General features: G+C 35.0%; 4 protein-coding genes across 8 annotated transcripts; 2 read left to right on the top strand and 2 right to left on the bottom strand.

Moving 5' to 3' along the window:
- Positions 1 to 807: 807 nt before the first annotated feature.
- On the top strand, positions 808 to 5,234 carry LOC108224929 (uncharacterized). 2 transcript variants are annotated; one of them, XM_017399694.2, is made up of 9 exons: positions 808 to 1,141; positions 1,242 to 1,295; positions 1,951 to 2,034; positions 2,588 to 2,713; positions 2,985 to 3,052; positions 4,173 to 4,242; positions 4,379 to 4,444; positions 4,522 to 4,599; positions 4,692 to 5,234. In XM_017399694.2, exons 1-9 carry the CDS (start codon positions 818 to 820, stop codon positions 4,731 to 4,733), a joined length of 912 nt encoding a protein of 303 aa, XP_017255183.2. In that variant the 5' UTR covers positions 808 to 817; the 3' UTR covers positions 4,734 to 5,234. The 2 variants fall into 2 exon arrangements, with proteins under 2 accessions (XP_017255183.2, XP_017255182.2); XM_017399693.2 differs by having other exon boundaries at positions 812 to 1,156.
- A 383-nt stretch (positions 5,235 to 5,617) lies between these two features.
- LOC108225133 (uncharacterized) lies at positions 5,618 to 12,944 on the top strand. Of its 4 annotated transcripts, none has more exons than XM_064080652.1 (16): positions 5,618 to 5,861; positions 6,349 to 6,678; positions 6,782 to 6,861; positions 7,472 to 7,572; positions 7,677 to 7,799; positions 7,926 to 7,995; positions 8,221 to 8,307; positions 8,394 to 8,459; positions 8,578 to 8,670; positions 8,999 to 9,055; positions 9,176 to 9,304; positions 9,576 to 9,666; positions 9,975 to 10,063; positions 10,286 to 10,476; positions 10,890 to 10,963; positions 12,342 to 12,944. In XM_064080652.1, exons 2-16 carry the CDS (start codon positions 6,447 to 6,449, stop codon positions 12,371 to 12,373), a joined length of 1,515 nt encoding a protein of 504 aa, XP_063936722.1. In that variant the 5' UTR covers positions 5,618 to 5,861; positions 6,349 to 6,446; the 3' UTR covers positions 12,374 to 12,944. The 4 variants fall into 4 exon arrangements, with proteins under 4 accessions (XP_063936722.1, XP_063936721.1, XP_017255438.1 ...); XM_064080651.1 differs by having other exon boundaries at positions 12,304 to 12,944; XM_017399949.2 differs by having other exon boundaries at positions 10,890 to 10,997.
- Positions 12,945 to 13,737: 793 nt separating this feature from the next.
- On the bottom strand, positions 13,738 to 14,556 carry LOC108226477 (cell wall protein IFF6). The gene has a single exon (XM_017401442.2). It carries the CDS (start codon positions 14,453 to 14,455, stop codon positions 13,904 to 13,906), a length of 552 nt encoding a protein of 183 aa, XP_017256931.1. The 5' UTR covers positions 14,456 to 14,556; the 3' UTR covers positions 13,738 to 13,903.
- Positions 13,738 to 19,487, bottom strand: LOC108226949 (uncharacterized). Its single transcript, XM_017401945.2, has 4 exons — positions 19,395 to 19,487; positions 16,397 to 16,896; positions 15,444 to 15,583; positions 13,738 to 15,293 (listed from the first exon to the last, which is right to left on the bottom strand). The coding sequence occupies exons 2-4, from the start codon at positions 16,867 to 16,869 to the stop codon at positions 15,199 to 15,201; spliced, it is 708 nt and encodes a 235-aa protein (XP_017257434.1). The 5' UTR covers positions 16,870 to 16,896; positions 19,395 to 19,487; the 3' UTR covers positions 13,738 to 15,198.
- Between the last annotated feature and the right edge of the window lie 739 nt (positions 19,488 to 20,226).

Here is a 20,226-nt window from a genome sequence, read left to right as displayed (position 1 = left end):
ATCTCAGCTGGGACAAGGTATATCTTCGTAATCGTTCGATATTTTAATTAAAATCCTTTCTTAAATAAATTTTAAAAATATTAATTTTAATTTTTTTAATAAAATTTATAAATTACGTACAAAATATCAAACGACTTGAATATATACTTTTTTTTTATGCTAATTTACTTTTTAGTTAAAAAATTTTCATGATTCGAGTTATTTTATATAAATATATATCAGATTGTTATTTTTTGCTATCCGCATCCAACTTGATATTCCTGTCAAAATTATGATAAAATTTTGACTTGTACGATTCTAAGCAATAAAATTAATAGTTATTATTTTTGGACTACGAATGATGCTTATGTGAAAATCAATTACGTAGTTACTAATTTCATTACTAATGTAAGTTGATTACTCGAAATATCATTATAATATTCTATGTATTAAATAGTCTGAAAACGAAACGTCTATTTGTTTAAAATCAAGTTATAATTGATCATTCGAGTATTATTTCACAAACCGTTTTATTTTAATAAAATCATTTATTTACCAAAAAATCCTTCCTTTTATTCATATTATTCGTCGACTTTAAAATTCGACATATCAAATTGATCTTGTTTGACTGAAGTTTTAAATTATTTTATGCAATTTTAGAAATCTGAAAATTATACTTTTGAAATAAATAATATACATATAATTCTGTTTATATAATATTTTAATTTTATTGTATAGAGTATAAGTCAATATTTGTCGACCCAAATTAAAATTGGACAACTTTTTTCGACTGGAGTGTGTATTGGGAGTGAGGATTTTTTTACCGCAGTGAGAAACTATGTTACAGTCACATGACCGTTTTGTCTCAACGAACCATCAGAATGAAACAATAGCCACTGAGGCTTGTAAATCCTTCAACATGGCTAGCTCGTTGGCGTGCCGTTGCGTCAATTCTTTCCCACAATTTCGCAATCGTTTATTCACCACCACCTCCTTGCCCAAGCCAAACGCCGTCGTTTTCCTCAAACACATCGCGTGCTCCTCAATCGCCGCCGCCGAAACCCTCACTTCCGACGCCGTCGTTGTCTCCGGCGACGGCAAGTACGGGCGCAAAGAAATCATCAGCATCACTCCACGCCTCTACGATTACTTGCTCGATAATGTCAGAGAACCACAAGTACAATTTTGTTTTTGTGTGTGTGTTTTTAATTGGATGAATATGCGTGTTTTTCGTGATGTTTATTGTGTTTTTTGTGTGTTAGATTCTGCGGGAATTACGGGAGGAGACTTCGACGATGCGTGGTAGTCAGATGCAGGTAATTGATTTTATTCGACTTTTTGCAAGTTGAAAATGTGTAATTAGAGTTGTATTTGTGTTGTTTCGGTAATTTGAACTGTCTGTTAGAGATTGTGCGAAATGGTGATTGAGTAATTAGAAATTGGATGTAATCTGTTTGATATATCCGAAGGAAGTTATGGCGTCTCCCTCCCTCTGAATTAGCAGAAGTAGGCATATACTGTTTGAAGTTGTTTGACAGAGATTGTAAGAAATGATGTTCAAGTAATTAGAATTTGAATGTAATCTGTTTGATATTTCCAAAGGAAGTTATGGCGTCTCCATCCTTCGGAATTAGCATGAGTAGGATATTCTGTGTGAAGAGCATTAAATGATTGTATGCCTTATAAATAAAGTAAGCTGATAATGCTTCAAGTCAATAAAAGATTATACGTTTTTTAACAAGTAATTATGTATTAGAAATTGAGGAGTAACAGAGTGCTTACTGCACTCTAATTACATTATTTAAGCTATATTGAGTAAAAGTCTGGAAGAAGAATATAATTACATTATTTAAGCTATATTGAGTAAAAGTCTGGAAGAAGAATATAATAATTAATAATTTTTTTAGTGGGATTCATTTCTGAAGCTTCTCTATGTTATTAGCCTAATTGGTGCTGGTGCTTTGTCCATAGGTATCTCCTGATCAAGCACAACTACTCGCAATGCTAGTCCAGATTCTAGGGGCAGAAAAGTGCATAGAAGTTGGTGTTTATACGGTAAGCAAGATATATCAGTACTTTGTTCAAAAAAAATTCTCATCAACTTAATTTCGAGGACTTCTTCAAAATTTAATGCCATGTGCAGATATGTTGATAAGTTCTAGCCATTGCCTTCTGATAAGACATCGTTATTTAACAATGCTGTTATAAACTTCATTCAGAAGAAGTTTCTTACCGTTTAAATAATAACACCTTCTTCAAATTGACAGAAAAGAGTCACCTCAAAAAATCCCCTCAATTTCTAGTACATAATTACTTGGAAAGAGCCTCCAAGGCTTCAGTATCCTGCTAGACTGCCTCACGATTTTCTTGCCTGAAAGATATTGGAATCAGTAAAAACTGACATATAATGGTACTGTATAAGCATGGATCCTATTAATTTTTAAACGTACCAAGTTAATAACTTCATGAACGACATAGCAAAGTTTAATGTGTATTTTGGGGCATGCAAAATGTTAATTACATTGTTATGACTTTGTGACAAGTATAATCTAAAATTTAATATATTGATGAAATTTTAAAAACAAATTTGGTTAATTGTTGCTTCCAGGGATACTCCTCACTGGCTGTTGCTCTTGTCCTACCGGAGTCCGGCCGTTTAGTTGCTTGTGAAAGAGATGGGAAGGCTCTTGAGGTGGCGAAAAGGTATTATGAGCAAGCTGGTGTCTTGCATAAGGTGATAACTATCTCCTCTCTTTAGTTTGTAATCTGAAAGTGTATATTTTCAATTTTATGCTATGTGCTTATACTCTCTGTTAGATATAAACGAAATTCTATATTATAGGTAGGGATTAATATATAAGAAAGAATCAATTTCTAAATTCCAAGGCCAACTGCAATACCCCTGCTGCCCAACTCTATATAATGGGGATGCTTATTTTGGTATCGACCGACAATTACCTACATCGTGCTGTAATATTCTGTCTTAAGATATTTAATTGCACTAGGTTGATGTCAGACATGGGCTAGCAGCTGATGCATTGAAATTAATGATTCAGAATGGAGAAGGTTGCAGGTATTTCTTAAAGTTGAGGTTTTAATGTTGTTTGACTTTAGCCTACTACTGTACTCATTAAAACCTACCATACAGGGTAGCCAAAACCTAAACAGCGTATAAGAGGGTGTTATTTGGCAATTATAAATTTAACTCACGGTGAAAGATATTTTGAAGACTATATATGGACATAAACAACATCAATAAGTTTTCTTTGGACTTTCTTAAAAGTCATCTTCCTAGTTCTTTTTCATGTTCTCTACTTCATTAGACTTGTGGTATGCAGATATTGTTAAACTCAAGCAACTGAAAGAAAAAATATAAGTGAAAGGGGTAAATTCGGACAATAATTTAAGGAAGAGTTTACATTAGAGAATTGAGCTGAGTTCATAACTTTTATACCACAGACTGATTAAATTATCACCCTGCAAGCTTTCACTCCCATTATGAGTCACCTCCAAGACTGTTGACTTAATGTGCAGTAGCGATCCAATTTGGCATCTTCAAGTATGCACCAATTCATAAGTTAATTTTTAGAGTAGTTGAGGTATGAAATGGTCTGAGATGAGACATGACCATTAGGTTATAATGTGTGGACACCAAAGCATAAATATCTTTCTATAATACAACGGATTTGTATGATAAAATGAGGATTGTGATTCATACTTCTAGAGTTTTGTCAGATCTATAACCAATTTCCGTCATGAATATCTACTAAAGTTTCTTACGAATACCCTTTATTATGATATCTCGTCCATGACGATAACTGGCATCAACACCCTCAATCAAAACTGCTCTGGTAAAGATAAAACCTTTGGCCAAATATTATTATCTGGATCTTCCCAGGATTTATCAGTTACATGAATATTGCCCTACCCCTTGTATCAGAAGATAAACCTTATCAGAAGACAGGTGTGTATCCTTGATAGAGTAAACCCACATGTCTATTTATGATATACATCTTTTCTTGAATCAGTTCTAAAGCTGAAAGAAATGACCGCTATGTTTTTTCTTAATTTGAACTACTACATTTTCCTCGTGCTCGTCACTTTTTGTGGTTTTCACTTTGTTCACTGTTCAGTATACTATTAATTGTGCCATATCTATCGATTCTCATAAATTACTTGCGTTATCACTGCAGCTATGACTTTGCATTTGTTGATGCTGACAAAAGAAATTATCAAGAATACTTTGAATTGCTGCTACAACTGGTTAGAATCACAGTATCAATTATATTTTTGTCTAACATACCATTTAGTTTTCTGAAGGGTATGTGGGATTAGATGGTTCCATTTGCATCCATCAAGTGGTCAAGATTGTTAACCTTCTCTTAATCTAATATTGCAGGTGAGGGTTGGTGGGATTATTGTAATTGATAATGTGCTCTGGCATGGCAAAGTTGCCAATCCACTGGTAAATGAAGTTACTCAAGCAGATACGCATTATGAATTCCCAACTGGTTAAGTGATTCTATCAGTTCATTCATATAGGTTAATGATGCCAAGACAGTCAGCATTAGGAATTTCAATCAAGGTATAATGGAGGATGAACGTGTAAGCATTAGCATGGTACGTGCATGAAGTTCTGTCATTGTTCTATTGAACTTATCATCTTCTTAACCTGTCTATATATCTAAAAACAATCTATGTGTTGTTACCAGGTGCCAATAGGCGATGGCATCACGATCTGTCGGAAGAACTGATTTATCAGTATAATGTGACACTATAACCAAGAGGATGCAAATTGAAGTATTAATCTGCAAGTGGCTCAGGACTAGGCAAGCTGTAAACGAATGTTCTTTGAAGAACTAAAAGATGTGCACAACACTCCTGTCAGGGACACCGGGAATCGTGAAACGACAGTTGATGTACATCGGCAATGAAATGGAGTCTTAAAAGGAAAAAAGGAGCAGTGTGTTTGGGTGGGAAGAAGACGTTAGCTATATAGTATGCAGAAAAATGTTAGCGCCTGCTATAAGCTGAGTTGACTAGCAACTCGGACAAGTGCAAGAGACTTTCAAGAATTTATCTTTTACTTTGTGAATTGTTAGATGTGTGGACTGTGGTACAGCGTTGTTCAACTCGCCCACCATAGTTGATACTTTTATTCGGGCCTTGTATCAAGTTATTCATCCACACCATAGTCTCTGCAGAACTCATAAAATTATATTTCGCCATCAAATTTTAGTGTTTTTTCAGCGGAAGTCGTTAGATTCAAAATCCAGTTGACGAAACAGGTGGTGTTGACTGGAGTCTGGATGTCGATTGGACATTGACATGTAAAATGTAAATAATCGACATAAAGTTATGAAATTAATAAAATCATTATTTCAATAGGATATCTGATTTTTGAATATATTTTTTTATATTGGTTCTAAACTAAACAAATAAATAGTTTAATGAATCTGTTCAAATATTTATATAGGCAATTTTTTATTTAAAAATATAAAAATATTAATTTCAAACATATAGAAAAAACAAAATTAAAATTAATAATCTTAAATTATATATTTAAAATTTAAAATAAAAAGAATTAATTAAAAGAGGACGGTGGAGTACTTATATAACGATCGGAGCGTGACTCTTACGCCATTGGATTAAAGACAAAAATATTACTACCAAGTCCGGGAAGGAAGATAACCGTTGCAGTTACGATCGCAGCATTGAAATACATTCTTTCTTGACGTACGCATTGAATCAAGAAACACTCTGTACGCAGACACAATACATACATGATACTATTATCAATTTATTTATGATATATAAAGAGTGAGTATATATTCGGGTGATTTGAACGCTTCTGGGGAATCTGATATTCAATCATCATCCAGGTGAACTGTGTTTTCTTTAAGCAATTTTCTTGTATTTTTTTTGGCTAAATGTTTATTGACAAACAAGTTTGTGTCTCGTTAGTATAGTATCTGGAGAAAGTAGTTTAAATGGTATGTGTGTGTGTGTGAGAGAGAGAGAGAGAGAGGGAGGGAGGGAGGGAGGGAGAGAGAGGGAGAGAGGGAGAGGGAGAGGGAGGGATGGAGAGAGAGACGCAGAGTGGGAGAGGGAGAGAGAGAGAGAGAGAGAAAGTATGAAAGGTGTTCTTTTTTTTTCTTTTGTCACAATGAAAGGTGTTCTTTTAGTAGTGAATAAAGTTGTAAATTTCATGATTACAACGGAATTGTTGTTTATGTTTTTCAGGGAAGTTTTAATTCATTGATCTAGCGTTGCTTTCAATTACTTGGGAATACTGCTACAGCCGTTTTATTTTTTATTTTTCAAAATGATCACTTTAAATGTAACCTCAAATTCTGGTTTAATCGGCAGCGGATACTCTGTGTATGGAACAGAAGTTTGTTGACATGATCGTGGACTCATCCTAAAAGTTCCTTCTGCATCCATCTATATAAAGCTGAAACTAAAGGATGAGGAAGTTTGTTCGTTCTGTACGGCATTTTAGATTAGCTTGTCAGCATGGAAGGACTAACTCTAGTAATGGATCAAGTAATGGATCAAAGAATATACCCGATTATTTGGTTAGTACAACAACAAATCCAAAGTCTTTGTATTATAGAGGAGATGGCCATGTGCAGCGAAACCCCTCTTGTATAATCACAAGAGCGTTATGTACTGAAGTTTCTAACATCTCAACTGCAGGTGCCTTCTATTACGAGTCCTTTTGTGTCCTTTGATTAGTTGAATACTGGTTAGAGGTATAAAGATTTCGTGTTTGTTTGTTAAGCCTATAAATTTATCACAGGATCACATTCTGGAGGGCCTCTTGTGGAGTATAAGCGTAGAATTGCTACAGGTGAACTTGTGGATGGTGACATTTGCCAGGTGCGATGATTACCTTATTCTTGATATGTGAAGCACAACTTGAATTATTAGTTGACCCTTCGTCTATGGATCATACATATGGGCCTTTTTATTGAGATTGCACTGGGAACTCACTTTAATTTAACACTTAATTTTTCCAGTTTTAGCATTCTATCGACATAAGCTTTAGTATTCGTACTAAATTTATTCTGTGTACAGTGTAAAAGCTGCATCTAATATATGCAAATATTTCCAGAAGATATCATATTTCTGTTTCAAATTAGAAGTTTCATCATTGACAGTTTATAGCTTACAAGAAGAATAGAATATAAATATATATATTTTTAACTGTTTCTGTCTTCTTCATTCCCTGCGTAAATTTGAATATTCACACACCTATGCCTTTCACTGACCACTGAGGCAGCTCTTGAACCGCCGACCTCGTAATTTCAGAAGGTGATGGTATCAGCTGGCTATAAGCCAGGGGATAAATTAAAATAATTTGTAAACACATTCTTTTGGCTAAATGTGAGCAATCAAGTCACATTGTTTAATAAATGTGCTCCTGTTTTGTGCTAATCCCTTATTTTGGTTGACCCTTATAGACTATATTCTTACAGTAATTTTGCAGGTAGGCACCGTAAAAGAAATACAGAGACTATATGATGAGCTAATTGAGTCGGAAATAGCCTGTCGTTTGGACCGCTATGATGCTTCTGAGAAAGAATTGAGGTAATCTATGGTTGACTCCATGTTTGAAGCATCATGACAATTGATATAGCAATTTATGTGTTGTGCAGTAGACTAAATATTACTCTCCTAAATACTAATTTCAGATGTAGGTGGTTGTGGTCCCGTCTCAAACCTCAGTATACTTACTCACCTGTAAAAGGACTTTATCTATATGGAGGGGTTGGCACAGGAAAAACTATGTTGATGGATTTGTTTTTCGAACAGTTGTAAGCTTTAGTGTAATCAGCGTATTCTTTCATACTTTAAGCAACCGGTTAATGGAAAACATTTAGCACATTTGAAGCAGGCACTGTTCAAATAATTATGTTTGACTTCTATTGTTGTTCACTCAGGCCTTCCGGTTGGAGGAAAAAGAGGATCCATTTCCACGACTTTATGTTGGATGTACACAGTCGCTTGCAGGTAACAGAGAAAATTTATGTCAAACGTGTATCTAGTGAGCATCTCTCTGTCTAAACAGGGGCAGTTATCCAAGCACAAGGATTCGATGTGTCCATTAACACACGTTTTAGCATGTCATCCACACGGTGAACTGCCAGTTTACATCATGTTTTGAATATTGGCTCTGACATGGAAAAGGTAGTTAGCGTTGGTAGGATAATAATCTTTATTAGTTTGCAACTGCAGAAGCACAAGGGTGTGGCTGATCCCCTTGAAGTTGTTGCAGCAGAGATATCTGATGAAGCAATTTTGTTATGCCTCGATGAATTTATGGTATGCCATGAATTTATGGTTTGTCATTCAAACAGTCAGCTGCTTAAAAGTCGCTGATCCTTTCTTTCTGTTATATACTTCCAAAGGTGACTGATGTTGCTGATGCATCATTGTTGAACCGTCTTTTTAGACATCTATTCAGCACTGGAGCTGTAAGTTTATGAACCTTCATGATCTGTGTGTGTTCCATTCTCTTACTTTGAGTTACATTTAATTCTAAAAGTAAATGATGTACTATTATCTGCGTATTCGTCATTTTGACAAGTGCAGATTCTTATTGCTACTTCCAACCGTGCTCCAGACAACCTTTATGAGCGGGGGCTGCAAAGAGATCTTTTTCTGCCATTTATTTCTGCCTTGAAGGTATGTAAATGGAGGTTCCTCTAGGAGGGTGATGATTAGGCAAGCTGAAGCAAGTGTTTTGTTACTTTTGTACTCTTGATATATCAGCGGCAATGGAAACGGACAAATTTTGATTTGTAGATGTTCACTTCTAACAAAGGAGTGACATTGCATCTGCATTGTTTCAGCTTATCTGATTAAAGCTACTACTACCAAATCCTAGTATACATAAGTTTCTAAATGGACACTACTTCATCCTAGTCTACAGACATTCCTCTATGTAGACTAAAACACATCAAGTCTGTTTACTCGTTCGTTATTTAGTAACTTGGTGCTTGTCGGAATGTAGGAAAGATGTGCAGTGCATGAAATTTGTTCGTCAACAGACTACCGCAAAATGACTTCGGTAAAACATGATGACTTTGCTCTTTTTCTATAAGTATATTACTTAAAGCTTTTATGAGTGTCACATTTATCGGGAAATTTTATCAGTGGCTGTAACTTTTCATGCTTTTACTTGCTGCAGGCTGAGCAAGGTTTTTACTTTGTTGAGAAGTATCCGTCAGGCCTTCTTAAGCAAAAATTTGAGCAGTTGATCTCTCATCATAAGGCTGTTCCACAAAAGGTGGAAGTCATAATGGGAAGAAGATTGCAGGTTATACATTGCATCTATGCTTTCTTACTGTTACTCAGACTTTTATTTTTTCCTTAAGTACCTGTGTCGCACACTCGACATTCAGATATGGGTATGGACACTTGGGACACTTTTAAGCCAAAAACAAATAAATTTTTAAAAATGTTTAGCAAGTCCGACAGTTAGACATGTATCAATGCTGGACACTTCCGGCCGAGTCTGAGTAACAACGCCTTTGTTAAGGTTTTTTATTGTAATCTGTTAAAGTTTTACCTTGTATCCAATTGGTCAGGTTCCGCTTGGTGCTAATGGATGTGCATACTTTACTTTCGAGGATCTTTGTGACAAACCTCTTGGAGCTGCAGACTATTTAGGATTGTCTAGTAAGTCAATTATGGTAGATTCACCATTAGGGCTACATTAATTGATGTCAAGTAGCTGTTGTGTTTGATAGAGTTGAGTCTTACCGCCAGGAGTTATGAAATCTATATGATTTTAATCTGTTTTATCTGGGTATGAGCAAGGCTATTCTTCAGGAATATCACGCTAGTGTGGAAAGTTTTTATTATTTATATTCATTTTTTTCACCTTTGTCAATCAAGTCTTAAGTAAACGGGGGCATATCATGTTTATACAATTTCATTAACAATTTCTTTTAAGGGAAAATACTATCTTGTGATCTTTTTTGTAGAGAACTTTCATACCCTGGCTTTGGATGGAGTGCCAAAATTTGGGCTCCACAACAGGGCAGCAGCCTATCGTTTCATCACTCTAGTTGATGTTAGTCCATTTCCTACTGCATTGTTTTGATACATGACCTAGTGTTATTCTTACAGTATCGATTAAGATGTCATGTGTCGGCTCTAATACTGTATACCGGCAAGCACCGCTGTGTGAATTAAATACCAAATTATTTGTCTATAACTGAAAAAATGGACCAAATTAAAAAAAAGCCCAGAAGAATAAAAATCACTGGTTACATCTTTGTAATTGCTTGTACAGGTTATGTACGAGAATAAAGCCCGACTTATATGTGCAGCTGAGGGGACTCCCCTCCAGATTTTCGAAAAAGTTGTCACAATTTCTGATGCACAGCTTATGTCACCTAGAACTTCAAGGTCGAGGAAGAATGATGAGATTGACCTTTGTGTGGATAACGAATTGGGTTTTGCAAAAGATAGGACCATCAGCAGGTAAATTTTCTGCATTAATGTTTACACTTGGAACAAGCATATCAACTTTGTTGCATTTGTAAATATTTTGACTGTGCGACTTTGAATGCCCTTTATTCAATCAGTATCAAGTGCATGCATTCTTACTTCTTTTAACTTTGGTACGCATTAACCCTTGGCAAGTAGCAGTTACGCAAGCAATCACATTTCATCTTTTTACAGCACTTCTGAGTGAGCATTATCAGTTAAAAAGCAACTTATCTCTTTGACAGTTTAATTCCTACAAATTATGCACTTGACCTAATAGCAGAAGGGTTTTAACAGCAGGATAAGGAAAATATTAAGAGATTGTATTCTTATGTACTTCGATTGCTCGATTGGGTTACCCCTAGTGTGGTTGAAGTGACTGAATGTAAAACAACTTTGTGATCCAGGTTAACAGAGATGAATAGCAGTGAGTATCACGAGCAACATGCTGAATTTTTGGCAGAAGTGTGGCACCAACAAGGTGGCGATAAAGGGCTACAAGGATGACATACATTGTGAGAACTAAGAGATCAATGTTGTTGTGTTTTCATTTTAGACGTACATTGTGAGAACTAATAGATTAATGTTGGTTCATGTTCATATATACAGTTGTCCCAGATAATAACATATGTGCATTCCATTGTCTAATCCCTTTAGATTCAACATTCTCGTCTTACTGGCAGACCCTTAAATCTTCATACTTACAAGAAGAAGATGACAGTGATCTTAATAGATAAACTGCTATATTTGTAGTGTTTTAATTTTTACGAATGCAGTGACATTGCAATTCATATTTTGTTATGGCATACTATAAATTAAATACATGTCACGCAGGGACGAAGCCAGCAAACCTCTTCAAGGGGGGCCAAAAAAAATTTCTTCGACGCATTAAAATTTTTCATCAGCACCGTAAAATATTCTTTATAAAATAAATAAAAAATACTAATAAAAAAATTATAGTAGAGCTTTGCGTTCTTTTAAATCAGAAAATCAAATTTATAATTGTGTCAACAAAAATATTTAGCTATTTCTCTTTAAATATATATAAGTATAAAATGATCAGGAAACTCATCATAATAACTCTAAGTTATACAATTATCTTTAATTAGTAAGTAACACACATTAAATGAAATTGTATTTTGACAATATCTCAAAAACTAAATATTATGTTTATTATACTTACTCCTTTTCAAAAAAAATGTTTATTACACTTACAAAAAAAATATTATGTTTATTTAGAAGATGACAAGTTATAATTTATATAAGTAAAAATATTACCTGAATGATGAAATTTAAATTGAAGATGAGTAGATCAATATTAATATTATATAATAAATTGATAATGCACGAGGCTATTCTACGAAAATGAAGAAGTATAGTGAGGTATAAGTTTCTTGGATAAGATCTCCACCAAAGATTTTTATTTTTAAAGAAGAATCATATTAACATTTATATTTATCACATATCACATTTTACGATTTTTTTAAAAATAGTAAAATTATATATATATATATATATATATATATATATATATATATATCCATATTTTTGTTAATTTTTATTTTCAAATCTGGTCTAATACAATAAATTAGAAAACTAAGAATTAAAACTTTATTTTACAATGCTAAATATTTCTTAGAAGTGAACAAATATTTTTTGAGGGGGGCCAAATTTTTATACTTATATAAATATATAGATAAAATAAATTTTTTTTCAAAATTATATAATAAAAATTATATAACCCTAGGGGGGGCCATGGCCCCTTCTGGCCCCTATGTAGCTTCGTCCCTGATGTCACGTATTATTAAATCTCTGTTGCAGCGTTAGAACTTAGAACTAATGATGAGGAGATGGTGCAGAGCTTTCGACGATCTTGCCACACCTGAAATAAACCCGAGCACTATTGGAAATAATGGTGGATGCTTCATCTCTGTTATCCATAGCGCTGGTAGCCAATCTCACCATTCCCTTGTGACATTTCCAGCCCATCTGCACCAGTTCACCGCAACAAGGTCTTGAGACCTCTACCAGACCGAGCAGAGCATTCTTTATTTCTCTGCCACAGGTATTCGTCAGATTCTCACCACAATTTGCCACGAATCTCACAAATTCAGATGACAAATTGTTATCAGAAGATGGGGATGTAGCATGCAATGGAATGTACTCGTTTTGGAGCGAGGAAACAAGAGAAGGAGCCAGGGTGAAGATGCAGAGTGTGAAGAAAAAAACCATGGGTGACAAGGTTGCAGACTTAGCTGCCATGGTGATCAGTAGAGCTTGTTCTCTTGATGGATTTTGTGTCGAGACATAAGCTATTTATAGGGTTGGAAATATGCTTAATAGTATTTTGGTTTCATTAAACTGCATTTATGTCTATGTTTAATTGTTTGAGGTTAGTAATTACATTTATTGAAACACTTGATGCACAAGTAACTTATTGCTTCAATATATTTGTACATGCATGCATCAGGTTCATATTACATTTAATGGTATAACTCGTGCCATTCAAAGATTTTAGCTATTCAATTGGTTAAAATTTGACTATAATAATTTATAGGGGTCGTTTGGGTGAACTATAAGTGCTTCTTGCTTAAAATAAAAAATTGGAGTAGAAGTTAGAAGCAAATTAAGATCTATAAGTGATTAAAGTGTTTGGGAAATAAGCAGAAATCCTGAAACAAAAGTTAGCATTTCTAACTTTTTATAAGTGCTTCTTCACTTTTTACACAAACGGTACAAATAAGTGCTTCTAACTTATAAACCAGAGGTCCGGTTTTTAAGCCGGAAACAAACACCCCATTATCATTATGTTATTAGCTTAAAGTTTTGAAAATCTAAAAATTACACCATAAGATAAAATACATATACAGTCTATCTAAAAGGATAAATTATATATATATAACTGTATGCAAATTATAATCAAACTCGTCAATTTGATCATAAAAGTCAAACATGCGGAATATTATGGGACGGAACTCGGAAGGAATAACATTTACGTAAATATAATGCGACTTCTCCTGTATTTTTCAAATTTTAGTTTTTCTTATTTGGATGGTGACAAGACATTTAGGTAGAAATATATATAATCACAAATTTGTAGCTGCGGATGCTAAATTTGTTGAGTTTGGCCATGTGACAGTACCTAAAACATCTCGTTGGAATTATAATTTCATGGAACATACATAAAGTAGTTATCGAATCATTTGTTAAATTTTAATCATATTTGTTAAATGTTACGCAGAAAAAAAATAGAAGTAAAAGAACATGCAACTTTTATTTTATATATATCACAACTCACACAAATACAAGCAGTGGAATTGATTTCACCATTATAATTTTACGCTATGTAGTACGTAATTCTATTATTTTTGTTATTAATGTTGCTAATTCAAGTACTTGAAGCTTCCGCTAATTTCTTTAATTAATTGTTGTCATTGGATGATCCTGAACCAGCCCTGGAACCTGCATGGGAGCCGGCTCCCGAACCTGCTTCCGACCCGGCCCCTGAACCGTCCCTGGACCCGGCATGAGAACCAGCATAAGAACCCGCTTCAGAGCCAGCCTCGGACGATCCGCCTCCAGAACCAGAACCGGAACCAGCGTGTGATCCAGCACGCGAACCTGCTTCAGAACCTGCCCCGGATGATCCGCCTTCAGAACCCGAACCAGCACTTGATCCAGCATGTGAACCAGCTTCAGAGCCTGCACTAGACCCGGATGAACCCGAACCCGAACCTGACGAAGAGGCTGATCCCGAGCCAGAACTAGACCTCGAGCCCGCCCCCGAACCCGCCCCAGCTCCCGACCCCGAACCCGAGCCACCCAAGCCTACACCGACCCCGGTTCCAATCCCAACACCCACCCCACCAAGATTCAAACCCAAGTCCTTCCTAGCAATCCTACACTCAGATACCATAAAAGCAGACATTACCATCACCGAAACAAAAATCCCCAGAGCTTTCCCAGCTGCCATTTCTCTTCTTAAAAAAACTATAAAACTTTGGTGCTTGCTTTCTATGTATCTGCACAAGAGACTAAGAAGAATGTATTTGTATTTGTATATACATTCTGCATGGGAACTCATCTATTTATAGCCAAGAATGTTGAGCTATAAACAGTAGTTTAGGCGTCTCATGATTACTTGTATTTGAGTGGAGTTGGTGGATATAGATGAATATAGTGATATAGATGAATATAGTGCTGCATGTGGCTAGTATTGCATGTTTTTCTTGGGGAGGCCTCCTTTATCGACAAGTGTTGTATAATTTGCTCAGTCGACTGTAGATCATGATATCCACCAAGTGTAGTGGAGCTCAAAGACTTTCGGTATTATCGATTTTAACTAAATCATTTATTTATAAAACAAATCAAAAACTGATAGTATGAAATTAAAAATAAGTCAAAAATTGACTTAAAACCAGAAATTAACTAAAAAATCCCATTCATAAATGTATCTTAATTGAATGCCATTCAATCAACGAAAACAGTCTCCTGGGTTTCTTTATACTAAAGAAGTTTGTAATAAGCCAAGGGCAACCACACATATAACACAGGTAAAATATCGGGAGCTAGTTCAGAAAGGGTGTTTAATTAAGCTACCATAACTATAACTTTGAACAGGAACCAAGGTGATGACAACTATTGTCTATTTGCATAATTTATGGTGTCAAGCTTTCACCTCGGACCTTCCATGCTTTTACATGACCAAGAGAGAAATCAATCAGCACCTGCAGCTGAATCAGGGAAAGCAGCTCCTCCACTGTTTCCGGTAGCTGTATTACTGCCAACTCCAGAAGGCACTGTTGTCCCACCTGAAAACCAAAACCTTGTCATGTATCTGCTGGAACTGTCATCATAATAACCAGCATCAAGTATGTGACGAGGTGGTGGATGGATCTACTGGCATTGTTGTACAATAAGATATAAATAGAAGGGCCTATTAAATAAACAGAAAACCATACCCCTCGCCCTTCTCGCAGCATTTTCCACCTGAGTACGCATATAATCTCGTGCTTCTGTTTCTCGAGCCAGGTCCATTTCCATCACTCTGATTTTCTCTATTTTCGCCACGTTCCGACCTTTCTCCTGGTTAAATGTTTTGCTGCATAACCAGAATACATACAAGAAGAGTTATAGGGAAGATACAAATATCGTGCTGAGTGGCACATGATTGCATCCAAAGATACAAAAAAGAGGCAAAACAATACTATTACCAAATAAATGCCTCTGTTGACATTATCCAACCAAATAGACTTTTCTGCGATGTAATACAATACAGTTTTATTATATAATAACTACTCGTAAGATACCTTTACCATGTGTATCAAGAAACTATTTTCCTCAACAGTAATTACTGACTAAGAAATTTTAAAACATTCAGTCGAAGATTGAGGGATAGCCTACTGCAAAAGGCTCAAGGGTCATCTCTTCCTTCATATGCTAGGATCTTCATGCCCCCTACCCTTGCACCAGAGGAACTATGCTTCTATTGATAGAATGTTTAGTCGTACATTTGATATTCAAAGTAGGAAAAAGGTAACGTCAGTTACTTATTCGAGTTTTGAAATTTGATTTGATGAATGTCAATATTAGTCAATGTAAGCTCTATAGTGAAGAGTCTGTATACCTAAAATGTAAACACAAAATATTGCCTTGTCATGTAGTTGTGTATGAAGTATCTGGGTAGTTGTTTACTTGTTCGAGATTTGAACTTTGATTCGATGAATGTCAATATTAGTCAATGTAAGCTCTATAGTGAAGAGTCTGTATACCTAAAATGTAGACACTAGTTGTTTACCCGCAAGTGCAACTGCCCGCGGGCACAAACACACAAACAGCCTGTTCATTCAGTAATCAGATGATAACAAAGGAATTATTTATGATGATAAGAGAGAGAAGATGAGTATTCCCTTACCGTAACTTTTGATATTCATTTTTCATACATTCAAGGTTGGACTGCAATTCAGGGAGCCTTTTGATATCAGCTTTGGCTATTTCTGTTTCTTGGAGGGCCTGCTGAATTTGACCACTCAACTTCCGATTAGTTTCAAGCAGGCCCTGTGCCTCAGTATGAGCTTGCTGCAGTTCCTCCTTGATGCTTTCAGCAGCAGATTTCTCAGCTTCCAGTTTTGCAGTTTTTTCCTCCATAGCTCGAATCTGGGCATCAGCCTCTGTCTTGGTGGTGTTTATATCTGCTCTTAGACGTTGTATGTCCTGCTGAGAAACAACAACACGATGCTCCAAATGCCCCTTGTTAGCACTGAGCCTCTGATTTTCTGCCAAAAGCCTTTCGATTTCTGCTCCCTGTGCAGCCAGCTCCTCCTCCAAAGTCTGGTTCACATCATAAAATGGTGCTTGAGCAGAACGTCTTCCTTCTCCGTCTGCCATTTGTCACTTGAATGGGACAAGTTACACCTATTTGTCCAACACAGATATACATATAGTTAAAATATTATAGAAAGTAGTCAAGTAAATCAGCTATCAAGTTCAAATCAATGAAATAATTACGCAAATATATCAAACTGAACACCTATGACTCAATATGCATTAGCAAGAGGAGAATTCTGTGGAACACTACTGCACAGTTTATAAAATTAGTTTCCCCCCTTCCCCCAAAATACACACCTTGATGACGACAAATCAATATTGAAATCATTACCACCTGCAATCAAGTAGAGAGGCACAAAATCTGCCACATGTAATGCTACCCGGCGAAAGAATACCATTGGGAACCACTTATGCTTGAAAAAGCAACTACAGAAAGTCAGCAATAACCGCTGACTGATTACACTAATCACAGATTATCATTACCAACCAGCAATCAATAGAATTCGAGAAATCTAGAACTATAGTTATATGTAATTTCTTGATAATAAAGCGAAATTTGGTCCTAATTAAATTAAATATACCAAAAAATGTGTCATCCCAAATGCTAAGATTACATAAATGCTTAATCTTCTCCCAGATACGCATAAAAATTTACAATTGGGACAAAACATCACAATAAGAAACAAAATGGTGGCAATCCAAATGGTCCATCCCTTCTTCCCAAAGACCCTCAATCCCAGACCTTAAGTGGCAACTCGGCTATTCTTTAGCAGTCATCTCCATCCAATAACTCTACTCTATTTTTCATACAGTATTTCATAACCTTAAATCTATTATTTTTTGACCTTCTTAGAAACATGTTAGATGGTGGGGACTGAGAAAGAAAATGAAGAATCAATATATGTGTTATTCATGTTCAAATTCTTACAATGGATATAACAGAGGTAAATATTTAAAGTAAATGCATTACTATTAAACAATCATGTTATTTATCAAAAAAGAACATTACCGGACTTTGCATTAAAAAAATTAAGTAATACTGGTCATTTGATATATGATGACTATATTAGAACCAAAGGAAGTTGGAATGTGATTAATATTGGTCATGTCTTGTGGTTTGTTTCTGATATATCCTTCTCAATAAATAAAGTTAGGGGAATGTGTGAATTCCTATCATAAGTAACAGAATTTGGTTGTCAATGGAGATGCAAAAAGGGTTACATATAAAAGTTTTAATCGCAAATATAGTATACATTACATAGAAGTGAAGTAAAAACTCTAGTGGAAGTAGAAGTAAAGGTGAAACTATAGTGGGGTCTAGTGACCCCACCCGCTTCGCCATAAATACGCCAAAAAAGAAAAACAACGGATTCATATAGTACGGAAATGTACTTGCTTTACGTAACCCAAGGCATGATATTTCATCTATAAGAACAATGTGGTGATATATAAACCCTAAACTTAATTCAAATAGACCAAATAAACTAGTTACTTGATTTTGTATGAGTAATATTGTTCATTTGTTTTATTGTTTATTATGATGACTATATTAGTCCCTAAAGAAACAGGAAGTCATGCATTGTGACTTGTTTCTAATCCTTCTTGATATAATAAGATTAACTGCGCTTGTATATCTAGTATTTACGATCGTAAGTTATAATATTATGATTAGCGGTACAACTCTAGATGCAATAGGAGTACATATAGTAATTTTAACCTCTGACCCAGACATCCCTTCGTTAAAACTCAAATATATAACTTACATTATATTAAAGTAGAAGTAAAAAGTCTAGTGAAATATGGAGACCTAACCCACTCCGTGTGAATCTACCAATAAAACAGTAACAGCAGATTTACATTGCATAGAAGGTGACTTGCCCTGTGTATCACATGCAACCCTAATTCAATCCAAATAATTGAAATAAAGGTATCATGCTTGATGCAAACATTGCATAAATGCTTAATCTCCTTGCATGATATTACATGCCATATTTGCAATTGGGCACCATCGAAATAATAAACAAAAAGTGTACACATAAATGGTATCTAACCTTCAACTCAAACAGATGACTCTCTTTCTCTTTCTCAAATTTTATTTAGCGCAACTGCATCTCCCGGTCCCTCTCTCTTTCTCTAACTCTCTCCCTGTCCCTCTCATCTCACTTTCAAATTACAATCAGGGCAACTGCATCTCTCTCCCTCCTTCTCCCTGTGTCCCTCTCTCTCCCCCTCCCTCTCCTTCTCCCAATCTCTCTCCCTCTCCCTCCCCCACTCTCTCTCTCTCCCTCTTTCTCTCTCCCTTTCCCACTCTCTCTCTCTCTCCCTCTCCCCCACTCTCTCTCTCCCTCTTTCTCTCTCCCTTTCCCACTCTCTCTCTCTCTCCCTCTCCCATTCCCACTCTTTCTCTCTCTCACACACACAAACACGACAGGAGTACATGTTTAATGCGTAACTTTAACATAGAAACGAAGCAAAGACCTATAAGAAACATTCATCGAGAGATGGAAATAAATTCAAATCGATTGCAAAGTTGTACACACAAAGAGAAATATACACGTACGTGTGAAATTAGTGAGTGTTTATACCTGAATAGCGGAGGAGGAGTGCGAAAACGATGGAGCTCCGAAAACTTCAAGGTGGCAACTGGCACGGCCGCACAGGAGGGTTTTTGTTGCTGAGCACCTGAGCGAGGGTAATCCTATATATATATATATGAAATGTATATATTTTTTAATTAAATTTAAAGTTAAATATATATCATTTTATAAATAAAGTTTTTGTATTTTTCAAATTAAGTTTTAGGGACTAGAAATATAAATCAAGTTTGAATGTCGTTATATGTGATAATCAATCAACTTTTTATAATATGAGAGGGGGAAGTTCAACTTTGATAAATATTATATAGAATTTGTCTTTTATAATTTTATACGTGAGAATTATCAAATTATATAGAATATAAAAAAAATCAAAGAAGACGTTATCTTTATCTATAAGTTAGAAAATTCGGTGATATTGATTATGTTTGATGGATATTCAACATGTATGAGATTTCACATCATCTAGATATGCTATCATACTAAAATTATATAGTCACCTACGATAAAAATAATATAAAAAGAGTTGCTTGACTTAACTTAAAAATAATAAAATATTATTTTAAGAGGATTACAAGTGATAAATGAATTTTTACTTATAATTTATTAAACGTGTTTGGATACTTTACTTATAAGTTAATTGGGTAATTTAAATTTATAAATTAGAAAAATTTAAATTATTAAAATATAAGAAACTTTAGCAATAATTAAAAATAATAATAAAATTTAAAATATATTAATATATTTTAAATTTTCATAATAAAATACAAATCACTAAAAAACCCAAAAAAAAACTAGCATTTATGACTTCCGATTTCTGACT

The sequence above is a fragment of the Daucus carota genome, chromosome 6 (assembly GCF_001625215.2).
Source record: "Daucus carota subsp. sativus chromosome 6, DH1 v3.0, whole genome shotgun sequence".
Taxonomy (NCBI): Eukaryota; Viridiplantae; Streptophyta; class Magnoliopsida; order Apiales; family Apiaceae; genus Daucus; species Daucus carota.
Note: the sequence above shows the minus strand (reverse complement) of the source record. Positions and strands in the feature narration are given on the sequence as shown.